Below are 12,200 nucleotides of genomic sequence, written 5' to 3' on the forward strand. Positions count from 1 at the left end.
TACTTTAATTTCACAGATAAGAAACAACAAATTGTGGAGATAATAAAGCCTCCACAAAATAGCATTTTAAGTCTTGTGTATGATTTATCCTGGCTTCATAAGAGCGGAGTAGATCTCCGCTCGTCGCTAGGCTAATGTATAGAATGTAAAATGCCACAGGCTTGTGCTAATAACATTAGCATGTTATATTTGTTTGGAAAACGGGTTGTATAGGACCGTTGTTTTTTTTGGTGAACCTTGTGAGTTGTAATGGAGCCGAATTTTGTAACGTTACCTTGGTCATGTGTTTTATACCTGACTGTGTCCTTCTTATATAAACAGGAGACTAAATATTAAGGTTTGTTGCAGACAGGAAATACTTGGTTATTTAAGGGGCACTTTTTAATCTCAGAGGTGTAACTGAACACAGACTTTGGCTTTAGTGTCAAATGAAGTAAATAATAATATTCAGTGTGGAGTCTGTGGTTGATCACACGGTGAGCTGGTGCACCAGGCTGCTGTCAAACAGGATGAGCTGTGTTTCAGTTTGTGTCTCCTGCTTTAGATGTTCAGATGGCTCTTTGACCTGAGCGCCATGAATAATCCAGGTGAGACTGGACTGTGAGCTTCAAGTTTACAGCTATGAATACAACTGAATTCAGCCATAGATAAAGCTGCATACATTCATGGTCGACATCATGTCAAACTACATCTCTGAGAGATGTTTTTTCTTTTTATAATTTATCCACATCACACCCTGCAGTTTGACTTGTTAACCAGACAGCTGCTCTCAAATCAAAGAACCATCTGTACATCCCAGAAAGAAACTGAATCCTCACTGTGTATTAGTCAGACTACTGAAACAACAATACATCTCTGAATAACGTCAGTAGCTTCACAACATGCGTCTACTGCACTGCAACTACAGAGGAGAAACCAGACGCATGCTAAACACCAAATATACTGAAGCAGGCAGAAAGTTACAGAGCAAACAACGCATCAGCCGAGCAGAGGACGACAGGTCGACTTGACACAGACAGATGGAGGACGAGGAGGAGGAGGAGGAGGAGGAATGCAGATTACCTGAGAAAGCAAGCTGCAAGTGAGGAGGTAGGGCAGCCTGCGACCCTGACTGGAGACTCTTATACAGATCTGAGGAGAGATGGAGGGAAGATGAGAGGGAAGACAACAACAACAACAATAAGGGGGAACATGGATAAGGTGACGCAGAGGAGAGGGGGGGCATGTTAAAATGGAAGACCAGCAACAAAAGAGAGGAGAGGATCAAAGTGAGGTGGCAGCGAGGTACAAAAGGTGGAGATGACAAAGACGGACACAAAAGATGGTGAGCACAAAGGAAGGAGACAGTGGTTTATAAAACAAAATGGAGACGGGGCGAGAGATAAGGAGCACAGCAGGCTCAGGGGAGGGACTGCTGCTGGTACACTTCAATATGAGCGCACACACATAAATAATATTACACCAGGCTGGAATTAAAATTAAAACACTGAATAAGTGTCACTTTCTTAGTTAATTCCTACTAACATGTCCTTACGTCTCACACATATCTTGCCTTATATACACATCCTCTTCAGTCTGCTTCACAAAGTGCTGAATGATTAATGATTATTTAAAAGGGACAGTTCACCCAAAAATTTAAAATACATACTTTTCCTCTCATCTGTTGTGCTATTTATCAATCTAGACTGTTTTGGTGTGAGCTGCTGAGTGTTGGAGATATCAGCCGTAGAGATGTCTGCCCTCTCTCAAAAACAATGGAGCTAGATGTCACTCAGCTTGTGGTGATCAAAGTGACAAAAAATACATTTGAAAAACTCAACAGTAATCTCATTTTACGGAGATCATGACCCTGTTACTCGAGATAATCCACAGACCTTGTTGTGAGCAGTTTCACGTAGGAACTATTTTCTTTCTACCGAACTAGACTTTACAATCTCATCACTGCACAGAAGGAAGCATGCATCTATTGCTAGCTCACGCAGCACGACTGAGCAAGCTAACGTTAAAGCTCAGCCAAGGTGAACACCGTTAATGTTTACATCCTGCCAGTCACAAGCACAAGCTTCTCATCTATGAGTAGATGCACAGAAAAATAAGTATTTTTGAATTTGGAGGTGAACTCTCCCTTTAAGGTCGTCAAACTGCACAGCTACAGCTGACTAAATCCTCAGGCTACAGTTGTGTTTGCTGAAAAGTAATAAGCAGTCCTTCAACTCTGGTGTCTTTAAACTTTTTAAAGCTTGTAAAGACATACGTGATGTTAATAAATATGAATATTACATTATTTAAGATTGCAATGTTGATACAAGAACTATTAATCATTCAGCACCTGCTCCACAGGGGTATTTTCAGCTGTATATTGATATATAAGATATATAAGATGGTCATTAAAACAAAGGAGTACAAAATAGAATACACTCAAAAACACTGACCTAAATATCAGGGGGAAAATGTTTTTAAAGACTATAAAAAGGTAAACAAACATGTTCGTTTTTACTCTGTGCCACAGAGCTGCATTGTTGTGCAAAACTATTAAAACACATGAACAGTTTGAGTTGATCTGCTGCCATAAAGACGTACTTGTTATCCAAATGTGTATTAATCTGTGACAGAAAATAGTCCCTAACAAATCTAATCCTGTTAAAGTGATGTTTGCTAGACATGGTGCCTAGCTGTTATGGGACATTATGCAAGACATTTTTAAAAATTAAACTATTTATTAATTACCCATTTTATAAAGATCCTCACATCATGAGAAGGAATCAGTGGCTGATTGTTACAGACAGTGTAGGGAAACAAGAGAGTGCTAACAGACTGACTGACACATTGCTGGTTTTGCTCTTTCTACAGAATATGTCGACAATAAGAATTTTAGTATATGACCAACATTAACCTTTAAAAATAATGAAGACAATACGTTTCTAACTGTTCCTGTTGTGTCAGTTTTATGTCCCTTTATATTGCTGCATGTGTTTTATTATTTGATGTGTGTAGAATTATTTTGTCTTTGGGCTAAAATCACAAATATTACTCCTTTTTTCCCTCTTAATCACTGTTAAGCAACAAATCATGCTTTCACAAGTTGAGTGCCCACTCACCCATTAGGTCGCTCTGTGCTAGAGGGTATCCTGAGTTGGAGCTGGGGGCTGAGCCCATGCCAGCGACCCCTGGGGCTCCAGGAGGGCTGAAATTGAGCAACGGGGGAAACTGGAAGGGCAGCGAGACGGGCACCAGGCCTCCCAACATCCCAAAGCCCAGGGGCAGACCAGAGGGGCTGCCCAGGAGGGAAGTGCCTGCTGTTGATACCTGCAGAAAGATGCAATAAAGAACTGGTCAGACCTGTGACTCCATTGTTCATTTAAGGGGGAAGCTAAATATCAAAAAGAAACTAACCTGTGAGAGGTGTGACGTTGTGGAGGATGTGGCCAAAGTTCCTGAAGCCGCCCAACCGTTTCCTGCCTTTGAGCTCTGGTTAGCCCCGCCCACCACCCTCTGCCTCTGCCCGTGATTGGCTGAGACTGAAGGTGCAGGAGAGGCGGGAGTTTTGTCTGGGCGACTGCAGACAGCTGATACCTTGTTATTAATGGAGTTGTTGTTGATGCTACTGTTGCTCGTGGTGGACTGAGCTTTCTGGCCTCCGGCGAAGCTGAAGCTGCCCTGCGTCTGCTTCACCTGCCCACTACCCGATACACTGAAGGGGGGGCGGAAAGTTTTGGGGGATTTGGCTGAGTACTGGTGTTGCTGTTGGCCGGGGATCATCTGATGGGAGAGCGGGTGTGACGGGGAGGATGACGGGGAGGGGGAGGAGGAGGGAGGTGGAGTGGGCGCAGGGGGCCGAGGGGTGAGCTTGATGATGGGAGAGGAGTTGCTGCTGTGGGAGGACTTGGTTAGGGTGGCCTGCATGGGCGTGATGAAGTTGGGCTGGTGGTGGTGGTGTGTGTGGGATTTACCTTGAGAGGAGTGTGAGGTATGAGAGGTGGGGGACGGCGAGGAGGCCACCGGGGAGGGAGGGCAGAAGGACTGCAGGCTAGGATGGGTGTTGGAATTGGAGCGGGACAGTGAGGAGGGGGAGGAAGAAGGCGTGATGCTGCTGCTCACGCTGCCATTGCTGCTGATGCTGCTGGCTTTGGTGCTGTTCTTTGCCAGTCCTTGAGGGGCTCCCATAACTCCCAGCATCCCCCCCGGGCTGACAAAGCCCTTCTGATGGGGGGGCAGCAGAGGGGAAGCCGTGGGAGGAGGCCGCTGCTTCGGAGGCGACGGGGACGGGTGTGGATGCATCTTGCCACTCCCGCCCATCACCAAGCTTGGCCTGTGATTGGGTGATGCCATGGTAACAAGTCTCTGAGTCTGGGTTTGGCCCATGGTGCCAGATCCTTTGATCAGGCTGTAGGAACCATCTGCAGTCCTGGAGGCCAGCGACAGGCCAGCTGCCTGCACACGAGCCAAAGAGGAAACAGTGGGAGACGAGGAAGAGGAGGTAGAAGAGGAGGTTGGTAGCGTTGTTGTTGTTGTTGGCAAGTTCCCAGCAGACACAGCTGCCAGCGTAGCAGCCTCCACCTTAGACAGGGAATGTTGCTGCGTTGTGGATGCGACCGAGGCAGAGAGCTGAGAGGCTGAGGGGTAGTGAGGGGTGACAGGCGGAGGAGAGGAGGTGGGCATTTGAAGGGGTGGGGGCGACAAGGGACTGTCTGAGGGGCCCAGGCCCTTAGATGCGTTGCTGAGGAGGGCCAGAGCGTGGGAGATGGAGTCCAGAGAGGGAGCAGTCAGATCCTCATCCAGTGAGTCTGACAGACAGATGGGGGGCGAGGAGGAGGAGGGGGGCTGGCGGCTGGAGGTCAGATTAGATGCAGAGGTGGGTAAAGACGAGGTGGAGGTCATGGTGAGAGGTTGTTTGTGGATCCAAAGACCCTCCTAAAAAACAGAGAACACATGATAAGTGTCAGAGACGTAGAGAGAACCAGACCGCTATTTTCTAATATCCGCTGTTCCTCAGTTCAAGCTACAGTACAAAAACTTGTGTTGTATTTGCTGAACCTGTAAAATATTCATACAGCACTAAATAAGAGAGATAATTTGTATAAAATAAAAATCATATTCCTCTGCCTACTCTATTGCTTTGTAGCATTAATTATTATTAATGGCCTTACTGCATGCAAATGAAAACAACCAATCAGAGCCGAGGAGTCTCTAATGCAGCTGTCAATCACTGCTCATAAACTGTGGTCAAACTAAGCAGCGCTGATCAAATATTAATCATGATTCTGTTACTGCATTGCCTATTTGTCACCACAAATGTTCAAAATCATATTTTAGTGTTTAGATGTAACATGAAAAAGTTTGTGACCCGGCCGCCATGTTTGATACAGTTAAACAGGAGTACCAAGCAATGCCCACTAGCCGGACCAACTTTCTCATTTTACAGCTAAACGGTACACAAAAATGTTTCTGAAAACATCTGAGGTGAGAAACAGGCAATACAGTAAAAGAATCTTGATTCATATTTGTTCAGCGACTGACATGATTGACAGGTACATTAGAGACTCCTCGGCTCTGATTGGCTGTTGCTGACCGTGGTCTGACTCTAGCGAATGCCATTAGACGCAGTAGGAAAAGGAGGAAGGACATGATTTTTTCACATACTATCTCATGTACTTCTTTCAGAATATACTGACAGTTTCAGCAAATATGACATTAAGTTATTTTCATAAACGTTGCTGACTGTATCTTGAATGCAACAGACATTACACAAGACTCAAAATGGCGAAATCAGAGCGAAGCAGCAAATCAATCCATCAACAGGACTGTATTATAGGACAGAAGATATGGGCTTTTTTTGTTCTTTGTTACTGTCGTTCTTTAATGTTGCAAATGTTTTGCCAATAAAGATCTAAGTGGGGCGGAAAGTCTTGCAGCTTCCTTTTTACAGGAAGGCTTTTAATGTGAAAAAGCATCAGGAAATGTTGAGTTTTATTGACTGTATTGTCACACTGATCAGGATTATGGCAAAGAAAAAACTACTCAGAGTTATGAAACATTACTTCTGTTTAACAAGTGAAACTCGGAGCTGTCCAGTGGTAAGTGTAACAGGACTCTGTGCTGTGGAAATGCATGTTATACTAAAATTGCCATGTGAGCTGTGGTAGATTTTTTTACTCAGCCTTTATTTGTAGTGTTGGCTAAGCCCCGGGCTATTGTTTGAATACCTGCTTTTATATGAGAGTTACAAAGATAAGAACAACCCTCCAGCATGGAAATAATAAAATACGACTCGAGACATCAAACACTGAGCAAATACGATAACTAGCAGCCAGGAAACACTTTATGGCAGCATGCTGTTTGGTAAATGGGTTCAGATTAAATTATTATTGTGGCTTTAAAACTCCCACCACAAAAAAAGCATTAAGATATTTTCAGTTATTATATAGTATGTGATCTGAGCTGTCACTCACCTTGGCTTTGGCCTTGGGCCCAGGCACCATTCTCCTCTTGACTCTGTATGGAAAAATGCAGGCACATATTCACCCTCCTTTATTTACATTTTGCATTCAATCCCAGTCCCTGAGAAGCCCCCGAGTCGTTAGTGTTATTGAGGAAACACGAGCTGTGCGAGATAAAATAAAACACTTACAGGTTTCCAGTGAGGTGACTGTGAACAGCAAGACTCTCCTTGAACAGAATCCTGAGCAGAGGAAACACACGGCGATAAGAAACACACAGCATTCATGCCAGAGGACAAGTAGGGCTGGATTAATGTTGGGTTACATCTCTCAAGTGAATTTATTTGCAGACGTCGCCAGAGTTATATGAAGACCACGGTCATTGATGTCACGGAAGCAGAGATTTTTCAATTAACTTATTTAAGATATCAAGTTGGAAAAAACGTGAGACAGCTCAGAAAAAAAGTGTGTTTAGGCTGCATACGAGCAGCAGATACGTACGTGGAGATACTGGTTCACCTACACAAAAGAATACAGTGAGGAAATTCAAGGTGGAAGCATTTTAATTCTTGCAAATGTAATTTTTGTTTTCTGTTGCCACAGAAACAGCTATGTCCACTTTGACATGACATGAAGAATATGTTTTTAGAGAACTTGTCTAACCTCCCAACTTCAAACACTAGGCTATTTTTTTTTTGTAATAAATGATTATATTTGCTCAAAAAAAAAAAAAAAAAAGATGAACTGCTATTTACAACAAACTTTGTTCGATGGGAAAAGTGCATAGATTCACCAACAGACTTAACTAATGCCACTCTGGAAAGAAATATGTAAACAGCTCTGTCTCTTGGCATCTCTCTCACACACATGCGCCGTTGTCATTTCTAACTTAATTCTAGTTTTAAGGTTAACTCCATTGTTTTCACCCTGGAGACTTTTCAGTAATTGTCTTATCACCACGAAGAAATTTGTTCACCAGCTGTTATATATAAAGGCTGCGTACACACGAGAACACACGCACAGTCGCACGCACACACAGAAAAACAAAGACACACACACACACACACAGACCTGGTCTGCATCCAGCCCTTGGGCCATAGTGGTTTGACCTCATTCTCTAAGAAGGCCTTGAGGTAGTCCTCCACAGACAGAGAGCACTGGTTCTCCATCTCGTAGCAGCTCAGCTTCACCCGCACCAAGCTGCACAGCAGGTTCCTGCGCAAACACAAATGTTCAATTCAACACAAATCATTCACGATTAAAATCTAAATTAGGCTGCAGGTGCTCGGCTCATAATGACTGCAGAGACGGTTACTCTGCAGGGAGTCAGAGGTAATTATGACCTCGTAAAAACACATTTCTGAAAATGTGGAAGCCGTTATGGAATTGAATTATGATTGAAAAGCAGCTGTGATTCCGTCTCGGGGTTTTTGTAATGTCATTAGGACATTAAATCTTTACTCAGGGTTTCCATATTTGTACAGGCATAAAATTCAGGCATTTCCTCTGTAACTTTAAAGCATTGCATAATGGGTAATGTAGGCGCTGGGTTTTGGAAAGTAAGGAGTGAATTAATAAGATAAGTGGAGTTCTCATTCAAAGGTCTTGGTGATGAAGTGAACACAACCCATCATAATCTACAATCCTAAATAGCTGAGGAATAATCATGACAAGGTTTGCTATTTCCCCCCCTCATACATAGTCAAAACTTTCAAAGCCTTATTTTTTCCTCCATCCCAGCAACTCTGAACCATCTTTAAGTGGACACAAACAGGCATGATGCCTACATGAAGGGACAGGGAACGAGAAAAATGAGTCAGCATACAAAGTCAAACCTGCAGCATCACAAACACGTAACACACCATCCAGTCCTTGATCATTACCTGAGCTTGTCATCCCAGACAAACTTCTTCCGCGGGCCTATCACCCTTTTCCCGGGTTTTTCCTCATCTTCCTCCTCTGAGCCGTTCTTATCACCTTCTTCTGACTGCTGCCTGTCAGACACACAAACACACACACACAGTTAGTAAAATGTAAACATACACGCACCCATTCACAAACAGCTTGAATAAACTCGGATTACCTAACCAATGATTACTGCGGTCTTGTAAGTATATGCTGACTGAGTGTCCAGTTACAGGGAAAAAAAACTGTCTAAAAATATATCAGTCAAATGTCTCCCTGACTCCAGCTGTAATTCTTTTAAGAGATTTGGTTAGTAAAAATGGTGAACAGCCATAAAAGTAGAACCTGATCAGAAGTCTTTAGGTTTTAGTTTGAGTTCACCTGCTTAGCTTTGTACTTGCATGTCTTCTGAAACAGAAAAGGTACTTACTTTGCAACCTTGGCCATGCAGTCCATGTTGTATCTGGCTATCTGCTCTGGCATCACGCTACACACCGCCAGCTTCAGCTTTAACAACGGTGTCCGTAAGCGATCATCCTGAAAGAGAGACAAAGGGTGGTTGTATTAAGGACAAATCGAGGCAGAGGGAGAACAGGAATGAAAATGAGGGGAAAAGTTTGAGGGAGAAACTTGAAGTCAGAGATGGTGAGGGAAGGAGAGGAGAAAAAAAAATGTAGAGGCAGGGGGGACGTCAATAGGAAGAGTCAAACAGGGAGAGAGCGGGGGAGTATGTTGATGTATTTTGTCAACAATGCTACTTTAATGGTCCATGACCAAACACATTTAGAAAACCTGTTTTCAGTGACAGTCCTCATCGCACTAGTCAGCCTACACTGAGATCCCTGCACATTAACGACTGGAGAAGTGAAGATGGCTGAGGATTTAACGCTATATGAAAAGGCACAAATAATGTGGAGAAGCTAGAGGATCAGATTTAGACAAAAGCAGGTCACAGTCTCAAAAACATAGCTGTAAATTTAGAAAAAAGAGTTTGAAAGAAAACCTTAAAATCATATTTAGTTGCTTCCTTGATTTGTTTGTTATGAAAAAACCCAAATAATTTATTGGTCACACATGAGCATGAGTGTGTAAATAAGCCACAAGGGCCTATAAAAAATCCTTGGTGTGATGCAATAAAAATAGAAACGCAAACAGGAAGTGGGTTGTAGAAAAACAAGGTACAAATCTCATACAGTATCCAAGTCAGTTCAAAGGTGTAAAGAGGATCAAAAAAAATTAAAATGCGAACATTCATAGTTTCAGTTTTGGTGATTTTGTCCTGAATCAGCTACAAGATGACTACGAATATGGACCTATTTTTTCCCTGCACATACACTTCTAACTTATCTACAACATTAATATGAGAATCAATTTATATTATATATATTTATTTATATATATTTTCCATTCCTTTTATGTCGAGCAATGACATTTTTATAATAGTTGTTTTCTTTGCATGACAGTCCAGCTTTAATTACATGGTTACAGTCTGTATTTTCAACGATTTGACTCTGCTTTAAGTATAAGATGCTGCAAAAAAAGAATTTGAAAGTTATGGAGCACTGACATTTACAAAAGAGTATCAGGGCTAGGCATAAGGAAGAAAGTAAATCAGAGAAAGAATAGAGACAATATCGTTAAAAAAATTTGGAGAATAAAGTTGTAATACAATTTAAAGAATAAAGTCTAAATGCTGAGAATAAAGTCAGCTCATCTGGTCCACCAAATTGTGTGTTGTGATACAGTACATTCTCTCTGTAATGCATGCACTTATAACCATCAATACCCTTGTATCTGTTAATTACCAGCTATTTCAGTTTTCACGAATAAAGGCACCACTTCTACGTCCATGTGTTTTCTCCTTCTGAACAGACGCAGCAATTTTAGGCACAATCTGTTCAAAGTCCTAATATTCATCACAACATTGTGTTTAAGTGCTAAAAGAGAAATACTTTCCTTGTTACTCAAACTTATTCCTAAGTACAGTTTCACCAATTCATCTACACTAGGCACAGTGTAGAGGCAGCCATATGTGCTAACGTTAGTAGTTTGATTTATTCTCATAAGCTGGACTGTAATGTTGAAATGTCAAATTTATTATTCACATTTCCGCTTTTTTCTCGAAATGCAAGAAAAAAAAATCTACCTCCTATAATGCATTTTTTTATTCCTGGCACTAATATTAAAAAATGTGACTTTATTCTCAACATTTCGGCTTTATACTTGTAATGCAAAATAAAAAAGGTTCCATATGTCTGGCCCTAAAACTCTTCCACAGCAGTGGGAATAAGGCCTGTGTCCAGCATTTTTTAGGCTACAACTTTCTGAACACACCCACCTCACACAGCGATTGGCCAGATGTGCAGAGGTGTGAAAATAAACTGGATATGAATCTCCACAGAGCTATTCCTATCACGTCCCATGAGTACAAACAAGTGAAACACTGAATGCCTCGGAGAAGAGACTGTCCAACAGTGTGTGCCATTCACCCTTTTTGCACAATTATCACATCTTGGCACTCTCCTCAACAGCAGCTATTGCCTTCAAATGTGGTCAGACAACACTTGATGCGAACTAATTCTTTAGAGCGTCCTAAATCATGAAGTTCAGACACTGATGTGATTTTAATTTCAGGGCATCAATTATGATTTTCTGTGAGTCCTGTTCTCCGTTGAAAATACGTTTTCTGATTAGGTTTGATAGTGTACATGTACAGAGGCTTCAGCCCTTTCTGAATCTGGCTTTTAATAAACACAGAGCAATCAAAAAGGCTGCGGTGGGAAAGACTTTTTGAATCAGATTCTAGATCAATTTAAAATGAGGCGATTTCTCACTCCCTCCACAGATGAGCCTCACCCACCTGAATGTTGAGACTGAGCTTCTTCAGGCGTTTGAGGAGGGCTTCTTTGTTGCACGGCACAAACGCCTCCATGTGCGAGTAGATGCCTGAGCGCACCTCAGGAGGCTGCTCCTGCACCTGCAGCTCAATGCTGAGAGGAGGAAGAGGAGGGAGAGAAAAAAAAAATCAAGATTGTGAAATACAGAAGGGGTCGAAAAATCAAGGAGATGAACAGTTATGGTGGTGGAGACAAACATGGTGGGATACAGACAGACAGAATAAAACAGAGATGGGAGATTGAAGTAATGGATGGGGAAGAATAAAGGGTAGTTGCACAGAATGAGGGGAGGGTGAACATAAAGTTGATGGCACAAGAGAGAGGAATGGAAATGAGAAGCATGTCATTAACACAGACAATGAGAGACGCAGGGAAAACAAAACACTTTAAGACAGCAGGAGAGGTGGCGAGGGAAATCTGCTGAAAATGAGTGAGAAACACTGAAAGGGAGGAGGAGTGTGAGCTGGGATTTGGCTGACGGTGATTTAAAAGCTGTCCTACTCACTCCAGGAGAATGTTATTCATGTCCAAGGTGAAAAATTTCTTCCTGCCCTCTTGATCAAACTGCCGCGAGGCCTGTAGGAGAAAAGGTTTAGTCAGCATACCAGCACTCTTCCATACAGGACAAATACATATACATATATCTGTGATGCTGTGCCTTTGATGGGGATGTACTGACAGAAACACATTTCCTCCTCTACCTGACACTGCCCCTCTCCTTACTCTGATTCTAACCATAAACTTCTAAGGATGCTTTTTACGCTTCTACCTAATTTGCCCTTTCACTTTGGCTGGTGTGAAAGATGTCAACTGAACTCTGGAGTAGACTAAACAAACATATCTTCCAAGCGGTAATTTAAGCATGAGTTAAAAAGATACACTACAGTTAAATCCACCTGTTGATCACAAGAACCTTCGAGGATCTCCCAGTCTGTATATGCAATAAGTATACACAATGTGA

At 42.4% G+C, this 12,200-nt stretch overlaps 2 protein-coding genes across 4 annotated transcripts in view; one reads left to right on the plus strand and one right to left on the minus strand.

Moving 5' to 3' along the window:
• The window catches only part of LOC126389773 (myosin-10), a 667,776-nt gene that overhangs the window by 79,112 nt on the left and 576,464 nt on the right, over positions 1-12,200 (plus strand). The window lies entirely within an intron of this gene.
• LOC126389776 (ubinuclein-2-like) overlaps positions 1-12,200 on the minus strand; it is a 28,149-nt gene that overhangs the window by 5,010 nt on the left and 10,939 nt on the right. For 2 of the 3 annotated variants that reach the window (XM_050043647.1, XM_050043645.1), the window contains 10 exons: positions 11,745-11,815; positions 11,203-11,332; positions 8,773-8,879; positions 8,321-8,431; positions 7,509-7,652; positions 6,629-6,679; positions 6,450-6,492; positions 3,394-4,911; positions 3,099-3,306; positions 1,063-1,131 (listed from right to left, as the gene is read on the minus strand). In XM_050043647.1, coding sequence (XP_049899604.1) covers positions 1,063-1,131; positions 3,099-3,306; positions 3,394-4,911; positions 6,450-6,492; positions 6,629-6,679; positions 7,509-7,652; positions 8,321-8,431; positions 8,773-8,879; positions 11,203-11,332; positions 11,745-11,815 — 2,452 coding nt within the window. The remainder of the gene's footprint in view (positions 1-1,062; positions 1,132-3,098; positions 3,307-3,393; positions 4,912-6,449; positions 6,493-6,628; positions 6,680-7,508; positions 7,653-8,320; positions 8,432-8,772; positions 8,880-11,202; positions 11,333-11,744; positions 11,816-12,200) is intronic. The other variant, XM_050043646.1, reaches the window with a different exon arrangement.

This window comes from Epinephelus moara, chromosome 5 (assembly GCF_006386435.1).
Source record: "Epinephelus moara isolate mb chromosome 5, YSFRI_EMoa_1.0, whole genome shotgun sequence".
Taxonomy (NCBI): domain Eukaryota; kingdom Metazoa; phylum Chordata; class Actinopteri; order Perciformes; family Serranidae; genus Epinephelus; species Epinephelus moara.